At 39.6% G+C, this 13,144-nt stretch overlaps 2 protein-coding genes across 2 annotated transcripts; both read right to left on the bottom strand.

Annotated features, from left to right (window-relative positions):
- Positions 1-534: 534 nt before the first annotated feature.
- On the bottom strand, positions 535-10,368 carry nherf2 (NHERF family PDZ scaffold protein 2). Its single transcript, XM_079463004.1, has 7 exons — positions 9,519-10,368; positions 8,693-8,923; positions 6,386-6,640; positions 4,748-4,942; positions 3,727-3,880; positions 3,197-3,441; positions 535-2,402 (listed from the first exon to the last, which is right to left on the bottom strand). The coding sequence occupies exons 1-7, from the start codon at positions 9,756-9,758 to the stop codon at positions 2,187-2,189; spliced, it is 1,536 nt and encodes a 511-aa protein (XP_079319130.1). The 5' UTR covers positions 9,759-10,368; the 3' UTR covers positions 535-2,186.
- Positions 10,237-13,142, bottom strand: nthl1 (nth-like DNA glycosylase 1). The gene is made up of 6 exons (XM_079463005.1): positions 12,701-13,142; positions 11,850-12,112; positions 11,610-11,780; positions 11,374-11,533; positions 11,192-11,297; positions 10,237-11,108 (listed from the first exon to the last, which is right to left on the bottom strand). The coding sequence occupies exons 1-6, from the start codon at positions 12,927-12,929 to the stop codon at positions 10,682-10,684; spliced, it is 1,356 nt and encodes a 451-aa protein (XP_079319131.1). The 5' UTR covers positions 12,930-13,142; the 3' UTR covers positions 10,237-10,681.
- Between the last annotated feature and the right edge of the window lie 2 nt (positions 13,143-13,144).

Genomic DNA, 13,144 nt, shown 5'->3' with positions numbered 1-13,144 from the left:
GTCGTTTGCCTTTTTTGGTTTGGTTTGTATTAATGTGTGTGTTAAGACCCGTGTCAGAGCTCAACACATAAGTTTGTGTGTGTGTTGTGACGTGGGATTTTCAAGAAGTGATGCTCAGAGGGTTGAGACCAGTGACTGTGAAAAGAGGAAGCATGGATGTAGGCCTAATGCTTAAATTTTTTTTATTATCGTGTGACTCCATTTTTTAAGTGAGAAAACACACAAAATGCAATAAATAGTGTTATTTATTTGATTTGTTTTGACTGATATAGGCCTATATGTCCTCAACATCAATTCTATTGGCCACAATAATCGTGCAGTGACATCCCTATTTCATAGGAGCGTTTTCCCTTTATCAGTTTTTCATCTCATAGTGTGTGGGTGTGTGTGTAGGTGGGGACATTTGTGTGAAACCACAATCTAACATTGAATTGCTGCGTGTGTCACTATATATAAGAGATAAAATGACCTCTTCACACTCCCTATATCCTTCTCTTGGCCTCTGCTTCATAAACATTATTCAAACCCATTTTAATGATCAGTCCTTCTTATATTTCTTTAATGCAACCACAGTAAAGTGAGCTAGAAAACAAAAGTCACAGAGCAAGAAAGGAAGTAGATATGGAGGGTTGAGTTTGAAATACAGTTTTCTGTCCTGAATGCACCCGCGCCTCTAGCGGTCGATAAGAGGAACTGCGCCCCGTACAGAGAGACCTTCTTGTTGCACCCTACACCGTCAATTTTGCATACATGTAATGTATTAAAAAATCTTGTTTTCTATAGGCAATGCGAGCAGAAATGTCATTCACGATGCAAATATATATTTATATAAAGAAAACCTGGATATAGATGTAAATAATGCAACTTTATTAGAACTCTTTTAAAACACCTGTGAAACACATAAACTAACATATTGTGTCTTTCAATGTAAAACAGACAATTTATATACATTAACGAGAAACGGTTAGAAACTAAGTTACGTTGTTGTATTATTTAAAGTTTCCTGAATAAATTATATGTTCATCGGGAGATGAGATTTACATTAAGAAAATGTACTTATACTCATACACCTCAAATGATTTACCGCCAAAGTCACATTAATCTAGATTGAAATAACTCATGTCCATAAACAATCTGTGTGTGTATAAAGAGGGTTTGTGGTGGTGTGAAACCAGCATATGAGAATATCGCATATAAATATATAATTTTGAGAGCAAGTTCATGATGTATAAATTCAACAACACAGCACAGAACATACAACACCATTATTCTCAACTACGAGTCTTACACTGTTAAAATATTGTGGGTTCAAGGGATACGTCACACAAACATGAAAATTATCCATCATTGACCCCCAGTAGGAAAAAATACAACGGTAGTCAAAAGTGCCCCAGAACGGTTTGCTGTCCTAAATTCTTCAAAATGGTTTTCTTTTGTGTTCAACACAACAAAAAATGATCAAGTCATTTTCCTACTATGGTATAATAGATCTGTTTTGTTATAAGCATTTTTCCAAATATCATTCTCTGTGTTCATCAGAACAAATAAATGTATACACATTTGGAACAACTCGAAGGTGAGTAAATGATAGAAGGATTATTATTTTTGGGTGAATCATCCCTTTAAAAACTGGTCTCCATTAAACTGACACGTAACACATTTCGGCTAAATGTTGCACCTACTAGAATAGTGTTTTAATAATTATTACAAATATTAAAATCACAGACTGGAAAACATCTCCAATCTCTTTCACTCAGTCATCTTCTCCACTGTTTCTTCTTCTTCTAATGATTCTGATCTGACACACCTTACTCTACATGTCCATTTCACCTTCCTAGAGCAGAAACATTCATATCAGATCTCTACATACAACCCAAAACTTTCAGAAGACATTTCTAATCCGTCTTTCATTTCTGCTGCTGTCCTCTGTAGAATCTGGTACATCATATTGAAGATATGTGCTTCACCTTTTTATAGACGGCTGTGACTTTTTTGGAATCGCAGCTGGAGAGTTTTTTAGAAAGGTTAGTGTGTCTCCGTGTTTAGGACGGTCGTATTCTGGATCGGTTCACATAAAGGAAAATGTTCCTTAAAATTCATATTGGAAGGCTTTATTTCTTCGATCCCGTCTCTGCATTGGAGACATCTCAACACAACTGAGATGATATTCTTGATGTGTGCGCTCTTTAGAAGTTACTGAAGATTTCCTGTTTCTTGCTCCAGTCCATAGGGGGCGCTCTCTTATTGCCCCGTTTGTTCTGGACTTTTTGCTTGGCCTCCGCTGCAGTCAGGCTCAGATGTAAACCGCTCTCCCAAAACGGGTCTGAGGGACATTGCTCGGATTTGCCATCTCGGTTAACCTTATGGATCTCATCCCCGAAGTGATGCTCAGAATCGGTGACCTACAGAAATAACAAATTTTTAAATGCAATTACATTTTTGACAAATATTTTAGTTGTGCTACAATACCAAATATATTAACAGTTATGACATGATGCACTTTTTCCTATTAACCTTACTTAACCTTAACAAATTACCGTAGCTTGCATACATTTTGCTTTAATTAGCTATTGTTTATATTAAATAACATGAAATAAAGTTTACACTATATTTTATTATATAAGACATTTTTCAAAAGCTTGTCACTTAAGGCAGTTTTATTTTATGTCATGGCTTATTGTAATGCATTGTTTGATATTTAAAGTCCCTGTGAACCGGAAGTTGTGATCCTTTTGCTTTCCATATTCTGACGCATTTTCGAATGAAAATTCATTTCAAATAAGAAAACTAGTGGCCGTGGCTTTGCGTTTTTCTGCGTCTATTTTGAAATGAAACTGACAGCAGACTGACAGCTGAAGGGGAGGAGTTAACGAATGCTCCGCCGAATCAGTCTAATTTACGTCATTTGAGATGAATAGTCATTTAAGGATGATTTTAACTGAAGATTATGAGGGTACATGAATTAAAAAAAAAAATGACCCACATTGATAAGCTATTTACTATAAATGCTGCAATATTTAAGAATTTTATTTTTTTATTTCACCTGGACTTTAATGTATAACTGTATAATATATAACTGTGCATCATTTAAAAATAAAGATCAAAGAGGAACATATGCGTTTAAAAAAATAATAATAATACTTCAAGCTTGTGTTAGTCCTTCAAATTGTAAGTGCTTGTATACACACACACAGACCTTGTTGCCGGAGTCGGAACCAGTCAGTTCGGTGCTTATTTCGGAAACGGTGGAATGAGAGGAGGAGCTTCCGTAACTCTTGTGCCGTGGAGAGCTGTTTGTGATTGGTGGATCTGTCAGTGTGATGTTCATGTTTGGCGGAGAGATCTTAGACATGTCGGTGACGGGTGAAGCAGATACAGGGTGCCTTGTGATTGTACGCGTCATCTCTGGACTCTCTATGACTGGTCCGTCCACACAGTCTTCTGTAAATAACGTTAAGGTGAAGTATAAACAGTTAATCATCTCCCTATTATTTGCTTTGTTAAAAATATGTCACACATTCAACCAAGAGTTATTTTGTGTTTGTAATAGATTTAACGTTTGCATAGAGTACGATCATTATTTGCATGATATTTAACATCGTGCTAGTCATGTGGGTTAAATAAACATATATTACATTTATGACGCACATATCGCAAAAGGAAATGTTCATGTACTGTTTGGTAAGCATCGCTGTATGAATTTAAAGGCCCTTTACTGTACTGTACCTTTAAGATGAGTGGATGTAGGGGTGATGCTCAGTCTTTTAAAGAGCTCATCTGTCTCCGGGTCGACCACCAACAGACGGGTCTCTTTGCCACCCGATTTGATCAACGCCACCACCTCAGCGTGACGCAGACCCTCTATACTCCTGCCGTTCACCTGGACATGTGAAAGACATATATATTTCATATAATTAGTCTCTAGGATCCTAGAAATCCATAAAACCAAACCTGTATGACTTCTGCAAAACACAACATAACATATTTTGAAGAAAGTTGGTGACCACACCACATTTAACCCCTTGACTTCCATTGCATAAACAAAACCACACAGACATTTCTCAAAATATCTTGTGTTATATTCCATGGCTATAAAACTCTAGTACAACCAAATAGTGTTGTGCAGTATTTGGCCAGCAGGTGACGTGCACCACCACATTACTTCCACTTCCTCTCTTTAAAGAAAGGTTACATAAGTCAGAAACTTTCATCTTTCTCTTGTTCTCCAGATGTTCCTCTCACTGTAAATATAATCTTGGGTGTGTGTTCCTGCTCAAACTCAAACACACAAACCTCGAGAGCCTGCGCTGTTTCCTAATTTATTCTTTATTTGTGAGGAAGGGAGGAGAGACTGTTTTTGTGTAAGAACGGTAATAGACGTGTCTCACGACCATTTCAAATAAACTTTTTTGATTGACAAAAAAGTGAACCATTTCACATTTGCAAAATTAAAATAAAATGGAGCGACAAATGCTGGTAATTATAATCCCTGTCTGTATAATTACAGAAAACGCATTTAATCCTGCCGTTAAACTCTCCATCACACACCCACCCAGAAACAAAAAGATATCAAACCAAACGCCTGCTCTAAAAAACATTCATCTGAAAGCCAACAGGGCATTGACACAAACAAACGTTCAAGAGTTCCTTTCACTTTTAAGAATCTGCCTGTCTTCACAAGCAGTTTAATGTAATCCGGTGCTGTTAATCTGGGTTAATGAAGCTTTATGTAATCCCGCTCGATCACCTCGATGAGATGATCTTTAGCTCTCAATCCCACACGCTCTGCCGGGGAGTCAGGGTCCACGGAGCGGATGTACTGGCCCACACGAGATTTTTTGCAGTGCAGGTTGAAGCCGTAGCCCTGCTCGTCCATGGTCATGTGATACAAGCGCGGACGCAGGTCCTTGGTTACCGAATCCCCTTCTGATGGAATCTTGTCCTGGACACAATAATAGAAACATCGTAAAAAGATCTTTTGGAAATCAAATTGTAATACTGGAAAGTTTATAATACTTTTCAGTTAATGTTTTTATTGTTCAAGGTCAAAAGAAGTTATTTCATTTGTCAATAACAAACAATTCTGTTATCAATTCGCATTTCAAGACATTTCCATAACATGGTGCTTCTAGCTCACGAGGAAGTATAAATTAATTAATAGATATAGAAATAAATATATGCAGAAATGTTTTCATTTAGAAATACAGAAATACATGCAATTCAAATATTACAGAAATCATACAAATAAAAGTTGATTTAGGCCATAAACGTACAGTATTTATGTCCTTTTCCATCATGATTTTTTTTAATTTACACTGTAAAACATACATGAAAATACAGCACAAGATACTGTATTAATATGAAGGAATTTTCATATTCCATATATTCCTGTTTTCCTATATTATATATGATTTTTTTCCTAATTAATGTATATTGTCCTGACAGAATATTAAGTATATTTTCTGTATTTTGATGGTATTCATGTCTGTATTTATTTCAGCATTTATGTTTCTATTTATTTATACTTCATTCATGTCTTGTGCTCCATATCCAGCTATGCACGCTTCATTTCATACAATGTTATGTTCTAAAATGTTGTGCAATTTTTAACGCAGTAAGCATTGCATGTGTCCAACAGGACCGTACCTGACATACGTTAACCATGCATTCAAATCTACAGTACATCTGCATACTTGTGTAGAGTGTGCGTGTGTAGTTTCACAAGTACATCAACGCAACCGCTTCTATGCAATTCATACTTCAGTGCTTTACGAATTTCGAACACTATATTTCGGGTACGAAAGGGGGCGCCAACACAAACCGTCTTCTTCTATGCTCAGTTTTCTGTTTGTGTTGATTGTCTTAATTGATACCATATCGTACGTTACATTTCGCAAGTTCGTGTTCTAGGACTGCGAGGACGTGCGAGCCTGCGTGTGTGACCACCGGCTCATTTCCTTCGAGAAGCAAAACATGCCCGACAGGAATAAGGGACACTCTGTCACTTCCTGCGCTAAGACAATGCATGGGTGTTGTCTGTTTGTATCCCATGGGATTGTGTGACTGCAGAACCTCGCCTTACATACACAGATGAAAATACACAAGACCTGCTACACACAAGACGTGCGTAACCTGGGGGTGACTGAGCGGTTAATCCAATCTTACCGGCCTTTCAGCAAGAGCACACACACACAACACTCTCGCTGAATTCTGGGAAACTACCAAGAAATCAGACACCGGCTTACTCGCCACCAGAGAGTGTGAACAAAAACGCAGGTACATGAGAATCAAGGTCACGCGGAATGAGGCAGAGAAAGAGACACAGAAAGAAAAACATTGTTCTACTTTGTTTATGAGAAATAAAATAAACCAGATCAGATTGTACCTGTGTGCTGGGTTTTGATTGGCTGTGGTCAGTGCTGAGGTCAGTGATGGTTTCAGCGCTGTCTGTAATGTTGTGTTCACTGTTGGATTCATTCTGGAGTTCAATAATGGGTCCAAAAGAATCTGTCCTGGGTTCAGATATTGCTTCAGTCTTGGGTTCAGAAGGAGAGGGGGGACACAGGAACACTGGAGACGTCAGGCGAGCGTGAGCTCTGTACAGTGGAGAACCGTTCAACACTCCGGCGGTACTTGGACTCTGAAGGAACCAGAAGAAAACCACAAAAACATATCGTTAAACATCTGAATTTAGATTCAGCAGAATTTTTTATCCATCCAAAATGAACTGGAGGTCCTGAAAATGTACCTGACAAGATCTTGTTAAGAATGTCCTCAAAACGTTTTCCAAACATTCCCATAACGTTACAAAAACATTATTGGGGAAACTTTGAAACAATGTTATGTTTTAATACCAACATTTAAAAGGTGAGCTAAAATCCATTTAACAAAAATATGCTCTAGGAACGTTTCTATAAGGTTCAAAATGTTACTTCTAAATGTTTCAAACAATATGTTTTACACATACATTTTTATATTGAGTTTTCGGAAGATTAATTTATAAAATGTAATGATGATAAATTGCTCTTTGAACGTTACTGCACTAGGGATAGCGTTTGCAGAACGTTATCAAAACTTTTGCGAACGTTGGGAGGCTACGCATGACATAAAGTATTAAACCACATTCAAGCTATTGTTTTGAGAAAATAGTGTTAACTCCTCTGAAAAAGAGCGATAATAGCTGATGAAAAAAGCTTGCAACACAATGCAACTGAAAAAGAGGGTTATATAACCGAACCAGTTTTCTAAAGTGAATCATATTACCCAGAGAGAGAGACATTTTATAGTGTGTTTAAATATCAATATTTGTTTAACCATGCGTACAGTGTGAGAAAACAATGACTCAACTGCTACTTTGGTTGGTGAATGTTCAAGATGCTTGTTGGTTTGTATTGCAGGTGCACAACTTGACCAACACCTACAAGACCTATTAATGAGTTGATGGATGCTGATCCTGTTGCCATCTGTTACCCAGGCAGACTTATCTTATCTGATTCAGACAAGGTCAAGATACTGTAGGCGTGTAAAGAGCTTACGCTAAAAGTTTCAGGGCCGGATTCCTGGACAGGGCTTAAGACTAGTCCCAGACTAACTTAAATGTTAAAGGAGCCTTGAACTAAAATAACTTACACTGACATATCTTTAAAAAGATCATTGACATTGTTTTGTCTCGAGATGCACACCAGTAATGTTTTTTGTAAGGTATGTATGTTTTTTGAAATAACTTAAATATCCCAATTTGACTAAAGCCTAGTCCTGACTACAGTAGACATTAGCTACAGTCAAATACCAACTAGAACAAATAATGTGTGTGAGAGAGAGAGAGAGAGTTTTGTCGATTAAATGTACTTGGAATAAATCTTCACTTGGTTGCTTTGGCAAAGTTTAAAAAAAGTTTAGATGAACTTGTAAAATGAAAATAGCAACCGTATTTTGCGCACACTGTAAATAAAAATTTGTCAGCGACAGAAATATACCGTAATTAATTTTTCCTGTAAATTGGCAGGTTGTGATTAATAGTGAATTGTTTCCTGTTTTTCTTGTAAATTTGCGTTCTTTTTTGGCAATTTTATAGTTTTCTGTATTTGAAAAATAAAATGTAAAAAATCCTGTTAAAAAGCTACAGGCAATTTGCGTAAATTTGCGATCTTTTTCTGTAATTTTACATTTTTTGACTGTATTTCATTAGATACATTAAAAATACAATGTTTGTAAAACACTGTTTTTTTGCCATTAGTCGGAAAAAAATAGCAGCAACATTCTATGAGAGACACACCTACACAAACACTGCTAAGACATTAAAATCTTACATAAGAAACTGGGGGGGAAGTGTGTGTTTGTGTTTGTTGGTGAGAGACAATGAACATTTACATTTCTCTCTTTAAATCTCTACAGTATACATCACAGTACAATCACACTGCTTTTGTCATGGGTGGATTTCCTCTCACCCTCCCTCTCGTGATGACTTTAGGGATATTACCTTCAACACTACAATAGATTTGGATATGATGAATAGGAAATGCCCCTTGCAAACCAGCAGACGCCTGTTCTATTAAATCACTTTCTCTCATTTAATATCTCACTGAAGGGTTGAACCGAATCAAGACATCTTATTACTGTAGATAATTCAGGCACACTTTTACATTTGAAGCAATCTTAAAATTGGATGAGATAAAAGAGTAACTCATCTTACCTTATTTATTAAAATGATCTCTGAGCTCTGTCTGCTGTACGGAGGTGTGGCGCAGTCCCGGGGTGATGCGCGAGGTGAGGATGCCGCGGACGAGCGCGAGGAGAGAGACCCCATCTCTATCGCCCTCTCCTCCGTACACGGGAGACCGTGAAACTTAAGGAACTCATCGGTGACCCGGTCCACTACCAGCAACCTGGTGCGGTGGTCCACCTCCAAGATCCGCTGGACAACCTGGGATACCCATGAATGTAGATTGCATTAGAAATTTGATTTGGATGAGACATGTTTCACTAAAAGACATTTGTCTCTATATGTTTTTATTGCGCACTCGTGTTTTCTGGGATTCAAACCCATGACCTTTGCATTCTTAAAATGTAGTGTAAATGTGTATTACACGTTTCCTAAATCACGTTTTATGGTTTTGCAGTGGTGTACGTTGCTATGGTTAATGTTTTTTTATAGAGGAGGAAAGTCAGGTTTGCCAAACTGTTTGACAGTCTAGCATGGATTGTTTCCCCAACATTTACATACAGTAAGTCAGTAAGTGGAGAATATCCTAGCTGTATGTTAACACCCACTACTGACTACTTATACAGCTTTTTAGGACATGCGCATTAGCAACCTTCAAACAAATCTTTTTTTCTTTTGAATATGTTGGATTAAGACACAAAATAATAACTCCTCCCGTTTGCGTACAAAACACCCCAAACATGCTCACTGCTCAAAAACAATGGACGAATGTCCCAAGCGCACGCAACACCCCAAAATGAGACACGGCCCTTTGTGGTCCCCAGAAGTGGTCCAACCGGTTATTCTCATTCCTTACCTGCTGATGAGTCTCTCCCTCCACGTTCTCTCCGTTCACCTCTACCACCCGATCCCCAGACCTGAGTCCGGAGAGGTCGGCGGGTGAGCCCGGCTCGATCTTGCGTATGCACTGCGCTCCACGGCTGCGCTCCCCGTGAAGATGAAACCCGTACCCGCTGTCTCCTTTGGTCACATAACACAAGCGTGGACGGAGCTCTCGCTCCAAAATCTCCCTCTCCAGAGTGTTCGCCATGTTCATTCACATCAATATTTTTGTGTAGCTTTTCCGTATTTCCTTAAGGACGCATTTATTCCCCTTTCTGAGTCTGCGAGTTTATTCATCATTCACTAGAATAAAGCAAAATAACACATGCGTATAAAATACCCGTCACTTTAATCCATGGGAAGCAAGCGCTTTTCGACGCACGAATCTTCTTCGTTTTTTGCGTTTGATGAATTTAATACCCCGTGGTTCAACAATAACTTCACTCCGGTGCGTCTCCCACAAGACTGAATCTTTATCCCACGACCAGTCCAGAGAGTTTGTCAGCAGACCCCTTGTCGAGCCCACCCTCTCCGCCAGTCACATTCCTAACGCGTGTCCACAAATGTGATGCTCATTCATCCGAAATATCGAAATCGATGATCGCATCCCGGAGGAGAGTTTTAGATGTCGTCTGACACACACCGCGAGCGCATCAGGTGCGCGAAGGGAGATCAAAACAAGAGCGCGCGTTGTAGAAGTGCGTGTGCGCGCGTGTGAAAAAGATAGTATCGGTCGGATCGTCTAATGATAAACTCACAGAAGTCCCCGCGGAACTCTTCCTCTTCATACGTCTGATCTTGGATCAGCTCGTGCAGACCGAATCAAATATGCAAAACTTTAATAACTGCAGTTGAGACTGTCAGCAGTTACGTCACTGCATTTTTAGACAAAATGATGCTAAACCACAACTCATGAAATCCAAGAAAAAGTTGAAATAAAGTTTCACATTTTTAAAGATGATCAATTTGAAATAAACAGTATTCTCATGGTAAAACATGAATGTTTAGAGTTGCACTGCCCTCTAGTGTTGACAAACCAAACAAGCTCGAGCGTCAATGACTTCAATACAATTAGAGTACTTTTATTCTCAAAAATATGTCTTTCTATGACAATCATTGTGACTTATGTTTAGTATTTTATGCGTTGTGAGGGAGGCTGGCTTTCGTTCGCCTCTTTCCTCTGTGTCTCTCTCTGGGGAGAGATGGGCCTCCTTCTCTATCGTCTCCTGGAGCCTCTGTTTTCCCTTCAGTCCCTCGTTCTTCAGTACAAGCGGATTTAGTATGAAGCTCTTTTTCTGAAACGTCCTTTGGAGTCGGTTTCCTCCTCCTCTGAGAAGGGGAGCAGTACGCAGGCACGTCTGACGGCTCCTCTTTAACCCTTGGCGTTGGGGACGTTAGTCTATTTGGGGATTTTGGCGAGCCTGCTTTCATCTTTTTGGGGGAGGAACGGTGAGCGGATGGACAGGTGTACTGATTCAGACACATGGAGCAGAGGGGTCCGACAGGTAAACACACCTGCTGCCCGAAACCAACCAGCAGCCAGTTGATCTCGCTCCATAGATCTCTACAGAATGGAAAAAGAGAAGAAGGTTTTTGGGATGTTCTGGAGAGATGAACGTTAGCAACACGACTGAAAATAGAGGTTACCGTGGTAACCACTCCTCGAGGACTCTCCGCGTCTGCTCCGGCATCTTCGTCTCCTTCTTGGTCCAGCCGAGCCTGTTTGAGATTCGGTGGACGTGGGTGTCCACACCTACAAGTGCACACAACATTATTACAAATTGTAGCAGGCTCTTATCATTTTTCATAGTCTGCTGTGTCCTCCCTACCAATCCCTGACACCTGGTTCCAGGCGATGTCCATGGCTAGGTGGGCCATTTTGGGTCCGACACCTGGCAGGCGCATGAGACCCTCCACCGTGTTAGGAATGTCATCCCCGAACTCCCGTTTGATCAGATCTGTTGCTTTTTTGATGTACTTCACCTTTGTCTGAGAAACACGTTTGAGAAAGGGTCTATTTTGAACACATCTGTGTGTGTTTGCATGAGTGTGTGTGTTGTTATACCCTCCAAAAGCCCACTGGATATACGAGCTTGCCCAAAGTATCATCATCCATGTTGAGAATCGCATTCACGCTGAGGTCGCGCTCACGTAATCTCTGCATGGCACCGGCTGTCACGTGATCTTTCGTCTGACTGGATAACATTAAAGAGATCAACACCTGGTACCGACGAACCTGAGGCGAAATAGAGCCAGTGTGACAACATATTATATTAAATAATATGAAATAATAATTCGTACTCACCTCAGGTGGTGCTTCTGCATCATAGCATGTCTCAGCTCCCATCTGATCCACCGGGGCATCCCGCTTGCTCCTCATCTCCCGTATAAATGACAGCTGCGTTCTCCAATCGCACGGCTCCCAGCGCTCCCTTTTCGGCCCCACCCCTTCCTCCTCATACTCCACTTTAACGTGACCCCGTCTCGGTTTTCTAGGTGATCGCAGGGGGGCTTGATCATTATTTGCCTTTCCTTTGGTGGTAGTTGCATTGCTGTTTGATACAGGTTCTGTAAATAAAAGCACAACTGTGACCATTTCAAAAGGTTTAATTTATAATAAGTGCAATAAATGTTATATTAATTGTTATAAACAGGGCTTCCAGTCATTTCCGAAGGAAATAACAACGCAGTGTCTATAATGACTGTATGTTGAAATGCATTTTGTGCAAACATTTGTGAAATATACCACTGAAGAGCAGTTGAATGCATTACATGCATTCAGGAAGTTGATTATAAACATACTAACTATATTGACTTTTGTACTATGTGTTGTTTACTCTTGTTATTAATTCTGATTCTTTATTGTGTACTCAATGTCTATTGTCTTTGTAATTTATTGTGCCATTCTATCCCATCTTTTTTGAGAGTAATGGACATAATAAAATTTCACATGGACAGAAATGTGTCAAAAAATGGTGCATTTTATAAATAAAACCTACAACAAAATGTATTCATTATTATACGTGCATAATTCTACAAAAATCGTTATAAATGCTGTTTATATTTCATACAAAGTGTAGCTGCAAGACACTGCCAAAAATATTTATAATAAGGAGGACGGTGCAGTTTCGTTTTTACACATCTGTCCAGTCTCACCTGCGGGCGTTTGCGCATCTGTAACACTGCGCTCGTGCATCTCTGCTTTGACGCCGACTGCAGCATCTTCTGATTTCAACACCCTGGACCTCAATCCACGGATTCCTCCCGTGTTTATTTTCCCCATAGTGTCAGAACTTTCCACCCCAGCAGCCGATTCGGTGAAATACGGAGAAATCATTTTTACGTCCAAACGGCGAAACGCACAAAGATACTTGCGTCGACACATTTAACACACGTTCCCGTCATAAATAAAACGTTATTGATATTTCCCAAGACGCATAGCTCTCAAGCAGCACGATGTCCCGCATCAAACTGTCGAAACACGTAACACACCTCGCTTTCGCGGTGTTAAGCATTTGTAGTTGTTAACACACGTTGCGCACGTAAAGCGAAAGCTTGCTCTCCGCTAAAAGAACTACAGTTCCCACACGCGCGCCCCCT

The sequence above is a fragment of the Barbatula barbatula genome, assembly GCF_947034865.1.
Source record: "Barbatula barbatula genome assembly, chromosome: 8".
Classification (NCBI taxonomy): Eukaryota; Metazoa; Chordata; class Actinopteri; order Cypriniformes; family Nemacheilidae; genus Barbatula; species Barbatula barbatula.
Note: the sequence above shows the minus strand (reverse complement) of the source record. Positions and strands in the feature narration are given on the sequence as shown.